Source organism: Schistocerca gregaria, chromosome 6, assembly GCF_023897955.1.
Source record: "Schistocerca gregaria isolate iqSchGreg1 chromosome 6, iqSchGreg1.2, whole genome shotgun sequence".
Classification (NCBI taxonomy): Eukaryota; Metazoa; Arthropoda; class Insecta; order Orthoptera; family Acrididae; genus Schistocerca; species Schistocerca gregaria.
Genome location: NC_064925.1, coordinates 560,950,422 through 560,966,660, shown reverse-complemented (window position 1 = coordinate 560,966,660; position 16,239 = coordinate 560,950,422). Strand labels below are relative to the sequence as shown.

Sequence of the window (16,239 nt, the reverse complement as noted above, 5' to 3'; positions counted from 1 at the left end):
TTCCGACAGGTTGGTGTTAGTGGGAAGTATCCAGATAACTCGGACGGTGTAACACTGTGCCAAGATGTGCTGGCCGTGTCCCAAGGCATGTTTAGCCACAGGGTGATCCTCATTACCAACAATCACTGTCTGCCTGTGTTCATTCATATGAATGGACAGTTTGTTGCTGGTCATTCCCACATAGAAAGCTTCACAGTGAAGGCAAGTCAGTTGGCAAATCACGTGGGTGTTTTCACACGTGGCTCTGCCTTTGATCGTCTACATCTTCCGCGTTACAGGACTGGAGTAGGTGGTGGTGGGAGGGTGCATGGGACAGGTTTTACACCGGGGGTGGTTACAAGGGTAGGAGCCAGAGGGTAGGGAAGGTGGTTTGGGAATTTCATGGGGATGAACTAAGAGGTTACGAAGGTTAGGTGGACGGCAGAAAGACACTCTTGGTGGAGTGGGGAGGATTTCATGAAAGATGGATCTCATTTCAGGGCAGGATTTGAGGAAGTCGTATCCCTGCTGGAGAGCCACATTCAGAGTCTGATCCAGACCCGGAAAGTATCCTGTCACAAGTGGGGCACTTTTGTCGTTCTTCTGTGGGAGGTTCTGGGTTTGAGGGGATGAGAAAGTGGCTCTGGTTATTTGCTACTGTACCAGGTCGGGAGGGTAGTTGCGAGATGCGAAAGCTGTTTTCAGGTTGTTGGTGTAATGGTTCAAGGATTCCGGTCTGGAGCAGATTCGTTTGCCACAAAGACCTAGGCTGTAGGGAAGAGACTGTTTGATGTTAACCTGGGTAACCATGAAGGCTTCCTCAAAGCAACCCATGAATAGGTTGGCGTACGAGGAGGCCATCCTGGTACCCATGGCTGTTCCCTTTAATTGTTGGTATGTCTGTCCTTCAAAAGTGAAGAAGTTGTGGGTCAGGATGAAGCTGGCTAAGGTAATGAGGAAAGAGGTTTTAGGGAGGGTGGCAGGTGATCAGCGTGAAAGGAAGTGCTCCATCACAGTGAGGACCTGGGCGAGTTCCAATGTAATCCCATTCCTGATGTCCTGGCAGAGCTTCAAGGAATCCTCAGAACCTTAGGCCCCCTACAAAACCTTTCAGATGACTCCATCAACCTCCTGACCCCACCGACACCCCGTACCCCTACCTTCTACCTTCTTCCTAAAATTCACAAACCCAATCATCCTAGCTGCCCCATTGTAGCTTGTTACAAAGCCGCCACAGAACATATCTCTGCCTGTGTAGATCAACACCTTCAACCCATTACATGCAGTCTCCCATCCTTCATCAAAGACACCAGCCACTTTCTTGAACGCCTGGAATCCTTACCCAATCTGTTACCCCCGGAAACCATCCTTGTTACCATTGATGCCACTTCCTTATACACAAATATCCCACACACCCAGGGCCTCGCTGCGATGGAGCACTTCCTTTCACGCCGATCACTTGCCACCCTACCTAAAACCTCTTTCCTCATTACCTTAGCCAGCTTCATCCTGACCCACAACTTCTTCACTTTTGAGGGCGAAACATACCAACAATTAATGGGAACAGCCATGGGTACCAGGATGGCCCCCTTGAACGCCAACCTATTCATGGGTTGCTTTGAGGAAGCCTTCATGGTTACCCAGGCCTGCCAACCCAAAGTTTGGTACAGATTTATTGATGACATCTTCATGATCTGGACTCACAGTGAAGAAGAACTGCAGAATTTCCTCTCCAACCTCAACTCCTTAGTTTCCATCAGAGTAACCTGGTTCTACTCCAAAACCCATGCGACTTTCCTTGACGTCGACTTCCATCTGTCCAATAGCCAGCTTCACACGTCCGTCCACATCAAACCCACCAATAAGCAACAGTACCTTCATTATGACAGCTGCCACCCATTCCACATCAAACAGTCCCTTCCCTACAGCCTAGGTCTTCGTGGCAAACGAATCTGCTCCAGTCCGGAATCCTTGAACCATTACACCAACAACCTGAAAACAGCTTTCGCATCCCACAACTACACTCCCAACCTGGTACAGAAGCAAATAACCATAGCCACTTCCTCATCCCCTCAAACCCAGAACCTCTCACAGAAGAACCCCAAAAGTGCCCCACTTGTGACAGGATACTTTCCAGGACTGGATCAGACTCTGAAAGTGGCTCTCCAGCAGGTATATGACTTCCTCAAATCCTGCCCTGAAATGAGATCCATCCTTCATGAAATCCTCCCCACTCCACCAAAAGTGTCTTTCCGCCATCCACCTAACCTTCGTAACCTCTTAGTTCATCCCCATGAAATTCCCACACCACCTTCCCTACCCTCTGGCTCCTACCCTTGTAACCGCCTTCAGTGTAAAACCTGTCCCGTGCACCCTCCCACCACCACCTACTCCAGTCTTGTAACCCGAAGGTGTACACGATCAAAGGCAGAGCCACGTGTGGAAGCACCCACATGATTTACCAACTGACCTGCCTACACTGTGAAGCTTTCTATGTGGGAATGACCAGCAACAAACTGTCCATTCGCATGAATGGACACAGGCAGACAGTGTTTGTTGGTAATGAGGATCACCCTGCGGCTAAACATGCCTTGGTGCACGGCCAGCACATCTTGGCACAGTGTTACACCGTCCGAGTTATCTGGATACTTCCCACTAACACCAACCTGTCAGAACTCCGGAGATGGGAACTTGCCCTTCAGTATATCCTCTCTTCTCGATATCCGCCAGGCCTCAACCTCCGCTAATTTCAAGTTGTCACCGCTCATACTTCACCTGTCTTTCAACAACTTCTTTGCCTCTGTACTTCCACCTCGACTGACATCTCTGCCCAAACTCTTTTCCCTTACAAATGTCTGCTTGTGTCTATATATGTGCAGATGGATATATATATATATATATATATATATATATATATATATATATATATATATGTGTGTGTGTGTGTGTGTTTGTGTGTGTGTGTGTGTGTGTGTGTGTGTGTGTGTGTGTGTGTGTGTGCGCGCAAGTGTATACCTATCCTTTTTTCCCCCAAGGTAAGTCTTTCCGCTCCCGGAATTGGAATGACTCCTTACCCTCTCCCTTAAAACCGACATCCTTTCATCTTTCCCTCTCCTTCCCTCTTTCCTGACAAAGCAACCGCCGGTTGCAAAAGCTCGAATTTTGTGTGTATGTTTGTGTTTGTTTGTGTGTCTATCAACCTGCCAGCACTTTTGTTTGGTAAGTCACATCATCTCTGTTTTTAGATATAATATACATAAATTAATATATATACCATACAACTACAAGAAAAACTAAGCTTTCACATGCAATGTTGGTTGTCAAAAACTGTAATTGCTCAATAACGTATCTCACACTATTTTCTTTGAGATTAATTATACATTCTGCCATTGTTATTGTGTAACACGTAATCTTCAAAATAACTCAAATAAATATGAAAAACTAACTTGAAGCTTGGTGTTTTTTAGCATGTGCCATCCTTCAAGATATATCAAACACAAATATGCTTGTAAAACTTTAAATAATGGCATAAATTGCTCGTCTTCTGAGCCTGAAAGTTTTCTATGTGGCTCGTCCTCAAATTTTGAATCAGAGTAAAATGCTCTGAGACTTAAGTAATTCATCACACATTCTCACAAGTAACATAACTGATCTTACATAAAAGGAAATTGGTTTGAAAGTAATCTACTAAATGGATTAACTAGGGTGACTTTGTTTAAGAAAATTTCGGGAACATGATAATGAATGGAGAATTTGGTAATTTGTGAAGTGCCTACACCCAGAGTATGATTTTTCGATAATTATGACTCACTGTATGTTATATATCCACAGATATTTAAATTGATGCAGTTTGTTATTGTATTTGTGAGTATACTGAACTGTATTAGGTGGAGCAATGAATTTTGATTATAGGAGATAAGGGTATCATAACTCATCCTAAGCAGATGCAACCTAAGAGAATGGGGAAGTTAATTGTATTAATCATTGCAAACAGGTGATGGAAAGAAACTAATAACTGGATTAATGGCATGTTTGAGGTACCTAACCTCATTTAATGAGGATAAATTGATGTCAGACACAAGCAGAGTAAGAAAAAACATACAGTTCTGTCGTAGTAAGTAGCTTAAGAAAGTGGAAGTATTATGAAGAGTGACACAGTTAGTCAACTAAGAGGTGGCCGATGTAAGAGTACTGAATAATTTTTTTGATTTTGGAACAGATAGGTAGGATGATTGTGCCCTTGTCATTTTAAATAACTGAGTAATCACACTCAGTGAATATGTACAATCTTTTAGAATGACCTAGTTATGTATTTAATATTATTCCATGTTTGGTTTGTGTGTCCTTTTACATTCAAGGTGCTCCAGGGATGTCTTGCAGCTAACTGAGACTGCCATCTTACATGCACACTTCATCACCAAGGTATGTCTTGGAGTTTACAGTGCCATTCAGTTTACTGTGGAAAGTGCCATGGTATTGGGCTCCCCACAAATGAAGATGATGTGGCCAAAACGAAGCAAGGGGTGTCAACCAGGCATTGAAGAGCAAGCACGTAATCGGCAAATTGTTAAAGACTGTATTAAATCTGGCTACCTGATTAATAAATTCATTGTTTATGAGAAATGCATTCCTCCTTACTTATTCCAATGGCAGTTGATTAGCACATTGAAAGATTGACTTGAGAATGAGGTTCCAATCAACAGAGTTCAATGCCATAGTAAAAAAAGTAGATGAGAACCATCACAAAGATGATACATGTGTTATTGTGAAAGCTGTGTCTTTCAGAGAACAGATTAACAATAAGCTGTAACAAAACACAATGCTCACAATTTCTGACATGGAACTAATGTAACAGGGAAATTTTATTGTATGAAGGTTATCAGTCAGTGAAACTGCCAATTTTAAATTCTTAGGACGGAGGGTGAATGGAAGGCTACCTTGCGAGTATTACATTCAAGTTCTTGTGAAGAAACTGAATGCTGCTAAGTTTGCTATAGGAATGATCTTCACTGTGTTTTGGCACTGAAACAGCAAGGCCTGTTTGCTTTCACTCTATCATCTTGCATGGTGCTATATTCTCTGGAAATTCGGCCACAATATACGGAAATTCGGCCACAATATACTTATACCAGAAGTGGGCAGTATCAGATTAGATTAGATTTCAGTTTTGATTCCATAGGCCCAAAAAATGAGATGATACTCATGGGTGTTAAACATGGCAGAACATATAACATAAAAAACACAAAACATTTGAATATAATACTTACTACCCTCATAATTTGTCAGGAGATTGTCAAAATAGGAGAATACATTACAGTAAATGGAACTGTTAAAATTTACAGAATTAGTACACTGTCAGAATGAAACATTTTTATCAATTTTAATAAATTTAGCATAAACAAAATACCTAATCTTGATTGTTGTGACAAAGTGCTGTCAAAACTGAACTCTAACAGAAATTTTTACTTAACCTGGTCTAACAGTCCCTGTTAAGATATTCATATATAAGATAGAAGGAGTTGCCTATCAAAAAGTCTTTCAGACCCTGTTTAAACTGTGGTTTATCTTAAATCAAGTTTTTAACGGTTGCTGGAAATTTCTTGAAAATGCATATTCCTGAATACTGGACCCCTTTTTGGACCAAAGTAAATGATTTTAGGGATTTATGTACATTGTTCTTATTCCTAGGATTGATACTATGTGTTGGGCTACTGGTTGGAAACGGATGTAATACTTGCAACAAATTTCATTAAGGAATAAATATGCTGCAAAGCTGTGGTTAGAATACAAAGTTCATGAACTTAGTGTGTAGGCCATCGTTCACAGGTCTCAGAATTCTAATTCTGCTATCCCTGCACATACACAGCATCATGAGCATCATGGGATCTGCTGTTGACAATATTGGCTCATTAAGAAGAAACAGTGAACACCAGACAGAAAAAAAATATATACTTAGACAACACTTCCTTACACACTGTACAGAAATGTTTGTACTATTCAGCAGGTATTATTTTCAATAGGCTTCCAGTAAAACTGAAAATTTTGTACAATAGTTCCTCACAGTTGTTGGCAGCTTTTCTCCATAGTACATTATTTACCCCTATACACTATTTTTTGTGTTTTATTAATTCTATAATTATTTGTTCATAAATTTTATAACCAGTATTACATAAACTATGTAGCTTTGTTGCAGATGATCCCATGGAACCTGGTAAATAAATAAGTAATAAACCATAGTTTTAATTTTCTTCAAATGAATTTGACTCACCTTATATTTATATTTGAATTCGACTACATAAACAGGGATAATGTCATTGCTATCTGAAATGTGGTAGACCTGGCATTTCTTCGGATCTGTGGGCTCAAGTATATGCAATCCAGTAGCTTCATCAGAATTAGAAGACTTTTGTTCTTGATCTTCTTCCGATTTATATAGTTGTTCCCTGAAGAATAGCACAGAACTGGATTACAGTTGCTCTACCACACAAAAATTGAGGTAATTACTCTATGAGTACCTGTTTCTTGGAAAAGGGTTTTCCTCAGGTAATTTTACAATGACTGTGACTCTAATTGAATTCTGTATTTGATCTGTCAGAGATATGTTACGTTGTCTTAACTTGTGTAACGTACTCATCCAGGAGGCATCAGCAAAATCCAAGCAGTCTGTCACACTTACAGACAATGGCTGTAAATATGAAAAATATAAATTTAAATAAATACTTGTTAAAAATCCAGTTGATTAAAGTGTTAACAAAGAAACTGAAATGTAAATTATCATTCTACTCCATTATATTCACATGTTACTACCCTTTGCTAGTTCAGGAGGTGATGTTCAGGTAATCAGACTGCAGAATGAGGTCTGCTTACAAAGTAGGACAGGACTCTCATAAGCATTACATAAATTTGATGGTTGCATGATAGTGAACATGGGCTTGTTTAAGTGACTGGACATTCATATTTGGATAGCCATCACATTCCAACACACCCTCAATGAATTCATGCAAAACTTATGCGCAAAAAAAAAAAAAAAAAAAAAAAAAAAAAAAAAAAAAAAGAGAGAGAGAGCTGCAGCAAAGGCACAGAGCTAGTGAAATAAGTGTTACATCAATTCCTCACTGTGGTATGAAACATTGCTATTGCTAATAATTGACCAAGTACACATACCTCACACTCACTACATCAGACATTGTCTGTTTCACTGATAAACTTTAGATCCAAAACTACTATCACTACAGAGAGTTACAATTCACAAAGATCATTATGTCACTAAAAAGTGGTCAGTCTTATGCTGATTTGATATGATAAGCCTTTTGCTATTTTTGTTATCAGCTGACTCAAATACAAATTTTCTGAGAAATGTAAGTATGTAGCATTTACACTTGTTTATAAAACTAAAGCTTTTAGAACTAGCAGTAAATATAGGCCAACTTCAATGCTTCTATTTAGAAAATTGCTAATTTTTTAAATGTCTCTCCATCTGGTTTTTTCAAATGGCATACAAAGCTATGAATGATCTTACAAACAAAGTTATGATAGATATAAAGAGCAAAAATTGCTCTAGTGGTATATTCTGTTAACTTGCTACTGTCTTTTATTATATGGGCAATAAAATACTATTTCAAAAGCTGAAATATCATTGGATTGGTAGCATTTCTTCTGCATATATGTGGTTTTTGCCTATGTACTCTCAAGCTGACAATTAAAACGATTACATCACCTCCCTTCCTCCACCTACATACAAGAATAATAGTGATATTTGAATGGGGTAACAAAAAGTATGGAGTCTGAGATGGTTAAATACTGTCTACTTCTATTTCTCTTCTATGTAAAAGACTCTGGAGGGCTCTTTGAAAGCTCCAGTATTTTCAGATTATTTATACACATTATTTAGGAGGTCTAACAAGCCCACCACCGACAGTGCATATGATTGCATATGATAGCTAACAAGCCTATAATGGTTCACAGTATAAAATTTGTCTTGCTCTCATAAAGACTCAAGTTATGCAATTCCATAGAATCAAAAATAATATTCCCACAGCAAAAATTGACAATAATGGTAATAGACAAAACAGTACTGTATTTTGCAGACTATAAGACACACTTTTTTCTTAAAAAAGAAAAAAAAAATGCATCTAAAATTCAGGTGCCTCTTATACTCGACATTAGTATAAAAATCTCCTGTGTTTGATTTACTATTCCCATCAGTCTTAAATAAGACCACATTTCAACTCTGAGAGGCACCTATCTCTACCTGGCAATATTGGATGCAACTGCCAGCAGCAGTGCACTGATGTGACGAACATGCATTGCTGGGATTCACAAGATTGCTAACACTGTCTCCCTCCCATCCTGCTATCACAAACCCAGGACATTGTATAACCTATGATGCATCACTGCAGTTCATGGTACCAGTGAACCTGAACCTAAAGTGATTTGTATTATTGGTAACAGAACAATGCTTCTGTCAGTAGCTACTTTTCGTAACAGAAAAAATAAAAGATATTCTTATGATAGGGCTATAAACTGAAAGTAATACCGCATGCAGAAGAACAGGGAAACAGAGCTGCTGAGTGGCATTTCTGCCCTCCACCAACAGAAAAAACCATTTGTGACTGGCAGGTTAGCAAAGAAGAACTGAAAAAATGAGGAAGACTAAACATGTAAATAGATGACTGAATGTACAATGGTCAAAACTAGAAGGTGACATATTGAAATGAACCCAAGGACACCATGAAAATGACATTGGAATGAGTACAAAAATGATTCAAATACAAGCTCATAACTAGCACTACAATGTAACTTAACAGACTTCAAGGGAGGAATTGGTTGGTGCAACAGGTTTATAAAACATCACAGACTTAGCATGCAAACCAGGACCAAAATAGCTCAAAAAATGTCACAAGAGTATGAAGAGAAAATATTATCTTTCCACTGCTTTGTTACTCAACATCAAAAGAAAGTCAGTGAGCAACTAAGTGAAATAGCAAATATGGACAAAACTCCTCTGACATTTGATGTGCCAAGTAATGGAACTATTGTAATGAAGTTGCTCAGACTGTAACTATAAAAACAAGTGGACATAGAAAAATGCACTATAGGATCCTACTTTCATGTTCTGATGCAGTACTAAACGTAATTCAATGATCAGTTTCAAGCACAAAACAATGCCAAAAGCTTCTGAGCTTCTGCGGGGTGTTGTTCATGTACAAGACAATGGTTGAATGGATGAGGCTGGTATGAAATTATGGATTAACAGAGTAAGGTAAAGAAGAAAAGGGGCTTCATTGAAGAAGAGTTCTCTTCTTGTGCTTGATCAGTTTATAAGTCCTTTGAAAATTCTGTGATACAGAAATTGGGACAGGGAAATACAGAGCTTGATGTTTTTCCAGGAGGACTTATCTCACAATTGTAACCCCTTTATATTCGATAAATAAACCATTTAAAGTTTATTTGAGAGAGGAATGGAACAAATGCATGATACCCACCAAGAATTTGCACCAAAGGGAGCTTTAAAACAACCTACACAGAAAAAGTATGTCAGTGGGTAAAACAGTCATGATCTAGAGTGAGAGAAGACATTATTGTTAAATTTCCAAGAAGTGCAGCATAAGAGACACTTTCATTGTCAGTGAAGACCATCTTATATACACTCCTGGAAATTGAAATAAGAACACTGTGAATTCATTGTCCCAGGAAGGGGAAACTTTATTGACACATTCCTGGGGTCAAATACATCACATGATCACACCGACAGAACCACAGGCACATAGATACAGGCAACAGAGCATGCACAATGTCGGCACTAGTACAGTGTATATCCACCTTTCGCAGCAATGCAGGCTGCTATTCTCCCATGGAGACGATCGTAGAGATGCTGGATGTAGTCCTGTGGAACGGCTTGCCATACCATTTCCACGTGGCGCCTCAGTTGGACCAGCGTTCGTGCTGGACGTGCAGACCACGTGAGACGACGCTTCATCCAGTCCCAAACATGCTCAATTGGGGACAGATCCGGAGATCTTGGTTGCCAGGGTAGTTGACTTACACCTTCTAGAGCACGTTGGGTGGCACGGGATACATGCGGACGTGCATTGTCCTGTTGGAACAGCAAGTTCCCTTGCCGGTCTAGGAATGGTAGAACGATGGGTTCGATGACGGTTTGGATGTACCGTGCACTATTCAGTGTCCCCTCGACGATCACCAGAGGTGTACGGCCAGTGTAGGAGATCGCTCCCCACACCATGATACCGGGTGTTGGCCCTGTGTGCCTCGGTCGTATGCAGTCCTGATAGTGGCGCTCACCTGCACGTCGCCAAACATGCATACGACCATCATTGGCACCAAGGCAGAAGCGACTCTCATCGCTGAAGACGACATGTCTCCATTCGTCCCTCCATTCACACCTGTCGCGACACCACTGGAGGCGGGCTGCACGATGTTGGGGCGTGAGCGGAAGACGGCCTAACGGTGTGCGGGACCATAGCCCAGCTTTATGGAGACGGTTGTGAATGGTCCTCGCCGATACCCCAGGAGCAACAGTGTCCCTAATTTGCTGGGAAGTGGCGGTGCAGTCCCCTACGGCACTGCGTAGGATCCTACGGTCTTGGCGTGCATCCGTGCGTCGCTGCGGTCCGGTCCCAGGTCGACGGGCACGTGCACCTTCCGCCGACCACTGGCGACAACATCGATGTACTGTGGAGACCTCACGCCCCACGTGTTGAGCAATTCGGCGGTACGTCCACCCGGCCTCCCGCATGCCCACTATACGCCCTCGCTCAAAGTCCGTCAACTGCACATACAGTTCACGTCCACGCTGTCGCGGCATGCTACCAGTGTTAAAGACTGCGATGGAGCTCCGTATGCCATGCCAAACTGGCTGACACTGACGGCGGCGTTGCACAAATGCTGCGCAGCTAGCGCCATTCGACGGCCAACACCGCGGTTCCTGGTGTGTCCGCTGTGCCGTGCGTGTGATCATTGCTTGTACAGCCCTCTCGCAGTGTCCGGAGCAAGTATGGTGGGTCTGACACACCGGTGTCAATGTGTTCTTTTTTCCATTTCCAGGAGTGTATGTGGAGGACAACAATAACAATGAAGTAGAGGAGGAAGAGGAGGAGGAGGATGAGGAGGAAGAAAAAGAAGAAGAAGAAAGATCAGATGACAATTTTCAGGGATTTTAAAGGTTAGCTCAGTTTTATAAACAAAGATTTATTTTATCTGCGTTTGCAGTCTAATAATAAAAATGGTAAAAATGCTATTTTAGAAAAAAACTGCTTAAAAATGAAGGTGTTTCTTATAGTCTGTAGTGTCTTTTAGTTCATAAAATACAATATGTCTGAAAATGCTTGAGTTTCAGCTGGCTAACAAGCTAAATTTAATTCAACACATAAGTAAACTTCTGAAAAGCTTAGCTGAACTATGTTAACAGAAGAAGATACAGCAATAGTTTTTATTCCATAGATCTATGGTGAAGACAACCTCAAGCATATAGAACATACCTTAAAAAGAAAATAAATAATACAAATTTACAAAAAAGTACACTAATATTCTTACAGATTCTATGAGAAATAATCCCCATATTTGTAGAATAAGTGATAAGTCGAACATATTTTTATTTAGAATTTGATACCAAACTTTTATACATGCTGAAGTAAATAAAATATTCCTCAGTAAAACACAAGGAAGAGTTTATACACACACACACACACACACACACACACACACACACTAGCAAATATCTATATGCATGTTTTTCTGTCTGGTGCATACAAATAAATCAGATTTCACAATGTATGAGTATGACATATGCAACTGTCCAGATGAGAGGCATTTTGTTGTTGTGGTCTTCAGTCCTGAGACTGGTTTGATGCAGCCCTCCATGCTACTCTATCCTGTGCAAGCTTCTGCATCTCCCAGTACCTACTGCAACCTACATAATTCTGAATCTGCTTATTGTATTCATCTCTTGGTCTCCCTCTACGATTTTTACCCTCCATGCTGCCCTCCAATACTAAATTGGTGATCCCTTGATGCCTCAGAACATGTCCTACCAACCGATCCCTTCTTCTGGTCAGGTTGTGCCACAAACTTCTCTTCTCCCCAATCCTATCCAATACCTCCTCATTAGTTATGTGATCCACCCAACTAATTTGTAGCATCACATTTCGAAAGCTTCTATTCTCTTCTTGCCCAAACTATTTATTGTCCATGTTTCACTTCCATACATGGCTACACTCCATACAAATACTTTCAGAAACGACTTCCTGACACTTAAATCTATACTCGATGTTAACAAATATCTCTTCTTCAGAAATGCTTTCCTTGCCATTGCCAGTATACACTTTATATCCTCTCTACTTCAACCATCATCAGTTATTTTGCTCCCCAAATAGCAAAACTCCTCTACTACTTTAAGTGTCTCATTTCCTAATCTAATTCCTTCAGCATCACCCGACCTAATTCGATTACATTCCATAATCCTTGTTTTGCTATGGTGATGTTTATCTTGTACCCTCCTTTCAAGACACTGTCCATTCTGTTCAACTGCTCTTCCAAGTCCTTTGCTGTCGCTGACAGAATTACAATGTAATCGGCGAACCTCAAAGTTTTTATTTCTTCTCCGTGGATTTTAATACCTAAACTGAATTTCTCTTTTGTTTCTTTCTTTAGAGATTGAATAACATTGGAGAGAGGCTACAACCCTGTCTCTCTCCCTTCCCAACCACTGATTCCCTTTGACGTCCCTCAACTCAGATAACTGCCATCTGGTTTCTGTACAAATTGTAAATAGCTTTTTGCTCCCTGTATTTTACCTGTTGAAACCTTCAGAATTTGAAAGAGAGTATTCCAGTCAACATTGTCAAAAGCTTTCTCTAAGTCTACCAATGCTAGAAACTTAGGTTTTCCTTTCCTTAATCTGGCTTCTAAGATAAGTCATAGGGTCAGTATTGCCTCACGTGTTCCAACATTTCTACAGAATCCAAACTGATCTTCCCCGAGGTCACCTTCTACTAGTTTTTCCATTCAGCTGTAAGGAATTCACATTAGTATTTGCATGAGAGGCATGTATTTGCAATATTTATTTCATGTGTTTTGTTGACTATCAGTGCAGATGCAAGACCCACCAGAAACTGCAAATGTTTAAATTTGATCGTCATATCTTTTGGAATCATTGAGATGTGTGGCAACAGTACATCTTCTCCTCTAAATTTTCAATTTAAAATTTTGGTACTGATGATATTATATACCATCTTTTTCACAGAAAGCTTGGTTCCACTGCAAAATTTTCATGGACTTTTCCTCAAATTAGTTTCATCAAAGATATCACCAACATCAGTGGGTTTCTTTATTCCTAAACACACAAAATCAGCAGTGATTACAAATATTCCATAAAGTGTTATTACATATGCATTGTTTGGTTCCAGCTACTGTATTGTGTGAATTATTTTATAGTACCCTTTCACTTCTGAGTCACTGCATGGTTTCTATGCTTGTTACTATTCTCTTGGCATATTTTCTACTTATTTTGTCATTTTTTCAGCATACAGCATGTCAGCTGCAATGGTATGAATGCCTGTTATTAAAAAATATAAAAATGAGAGCTTGCAGACAGTAGTGTTATATTACTGGGAATTGTGGTAGTGTTGTGGATACAAGTTTGGTGGGCGCTAGGTTGTAATGTAACCTGTCATGTACTCACATTTATTGGTTGGCTTGTAGTTGCTCTAAAAACAGAAAAATGTAAGTTAACACCTTGGCAGTAATTGAAAACACCTGCAAATACAATTCACAGTGGAAACTGAAGAGAACAAGTACTTAAATTTCCTGGACCTTACAATGACAAGCAACAATAAGCAATATGAATTTTTGACTTACAGAAAAACTACAACCTCAAACATTGTTATCCACAGCCCATTGAAACACCTGTTAGCTCATAAATATGAAGTTTCACATAATTGCTCTCCAGGACAAACAGAAACCCTCTTACACCTCAAAATTACACCCATTCCACCCCCAATAGCTGAGTGGTCAGTGCAACAGAATGTCAACACTAAGGGGCCAGGTTCAATTCTCGGCTGGGTCGGAGATTTTCTCCACTCAGGGACTGGGTGTTGTGTTGTCCTAATCATCATCATTTCATCCCCATCGACACGCAAGTCACCGAAGTAGTGTCAAATGGAAAGACATGCACCCAGCGAATGGTCTACCTGACAGGAGGCCCTAGTCACACGACATTTATTTCTTTATTACACAATCAGACAAACTGCTGTTGAAAATGAATACAAAACTGATGCCATAAACAGATTCAGCAACAAGATAAAAAGAAAAGAAAATGACAGTGGCCACTCATTCAAGTGAACAACCAAAGGATCTAAACACAGAGGCAGAACACACTGACAACACAGCAGATTGCACCATAACAGAAAAAAAAATGGTACACATTAAAATACAATAATAAAATAGTATGTAGTGTTTGAAGTGTATTGATGAAGCATGGGACCCCAATAACTTTTAGAACACACACAGAACAAAAAAAAACTAAAATCAGACAAAACAACTCAAGATAAATTCACCAATGCAAGTGGAGGCCTTGTTGGTCGAAATCTCACTTTCTGACAGTTTTTGCTGTGCCTATCTACGACTCAGCACCTTCACTACATGGTAGATAGCAACTATATTTTTCATAATATTGTTTTATTCACTGTTAGATATTCTATGATCATTTCAAAGTTACTTTACTGCTTTGAAATGCTAGCTGCTCTGTATGGCCCTAGCTAATAAATGACTTATCATAAGCATAGTTAACTAGTTTTGAGTTTTGTGGTTGTGTTATGTCTTTAATACACTCCTGGAAATTGAAATAAGAACACTGTGAATTCATTGTCCCAGGAAGGGGAAACTTTATTGACACATTCCTGGGGTCAGATACATCACATGATCACACTGACAGAACCACAGGTACATAGACACAGGCAACAGAGCATGCACAATGTCGGCACTAGTACAGTGTATATTCACCTTTCGCAGCAATGCAGACTGCCATGGAGACAATCGTAGAGATGCTGGATGTAGTCCTGTGGAACGGCTTGCCATGCCATTTCCACCTGGCGCCTCAGTTGGACCAGCGTTCGTGCTGGACGTGCAGACCGCGTGAGACGACGCTTCATCCAGTCCCAAACATGCTCAATGGGGGACAGATTCGGAGATCTTGCTGGCCAGGGTAGTTGACTTACACCTTCTAGAGCACGTTGGGTGGCACGGGATACATGCGGACGTGCATTGTCCTGTTGGAACAGCAAGTTCCCTTTCCAGTCTAGGAATGGTAGAACGATGGGTTCGATGACGGTTTGGATGTACCGTGCACTATTCAGTGTCCCCTCGACGATCACCAGAGGTGTATGGCCAGTGTAGGAGATGGCTCCCCACACCATGATGCCGGGTGTTGGCCCTGTGTGCCTTGGTCGTATGCAGTCCTGATTGTGGCGCTCACCTGCACGGCGCCAAACACGCATACGACAATCATTGGCACCAAGGCAGAAGCGATTCTCATCGCTGAAGACGACACATCTCCATTGGTCCCTCCATTCACGCCTGTCGCGACACCACTGGAGGCGGGCTGCACGATGTTGGGGCGTGAGCGGAAGACGGCCTAATGGTGTGCGGGACCGTAGCCCAGCTTCATGGAGACGGTTGTGAATGGTCCTCGCCGATACCCCAGGACCAACAGTGTGCCTAATTTGCTGGGAAGTGGCGGCGCAGTCCCCTACGCCACTGCGTACGATCCTACGGTCTTGGCGTGCATCCGTGCGTCGCTGCGGTCCGGTCCCAGGTCGACGGGCACGTGCACCTTCCGCCGACCACTGGTGACAACCTCGATGTACTGTGGAGACCTCACGCCCCACGTGTTGAGCAATTCGGCGGTATGTCCACCCGGCCTCCCGCATGCCCACTATACGCCCTCGCTCAAAGTCCGTCAACTGCACATACGGTTCACGTCCACGCTGTCGCGGCATGCTACCAGTGTTAAAGACTGCGATGGAGCTCCGTATGCCACGGCAAACTGGCTGACACTGACGGGGGCGGTGAACAAATGCTGTGCAGCTAGCGCCATTAGTCGGCCAACACCGCGGTTCCTGGTGTGTCTGCTGTGCCGTGCGTGTGATCATTGCTTGTACAGCCCTCTCGCAGTGTCCGGATCAAGTATGGTGGGTCTGACACACCGGTGTTAATGTGTTCTTTTTTCCATTTCCAGGAGTGTAT

At 41.4% G+C, this 16,239-nt stretch overlaps 1 protein-coding gene across 1 annotated transcript in view; it reads right to left on the bottom strand.

Moving 5' to 3' along the window:
* Positions 1-16,239, bottom strand: part of LOC126278939 (leucine-rich repeat-containing protein 9-like) — a 170,387-nt gene that overhangs the window by 17,616 nt on the left and 136,532 nt on the right. Inside the window, exons 9-10 of the mRNA XM_049979216.1 lie at positions 6,495-6,664; positions 6,248-6,422 (exon numbers count right to left, since the gene is read on the bottom strand). Of these exons, the coding sequence (XP_049835173.1) occupies positions 6,248-6,422; positions 6,495-6,664 (345 nt within the window). The remainder of the gene's footprint in view (positions 1-6,247; positions 6,423-6,494; positions 6,665-16,239) is intronic.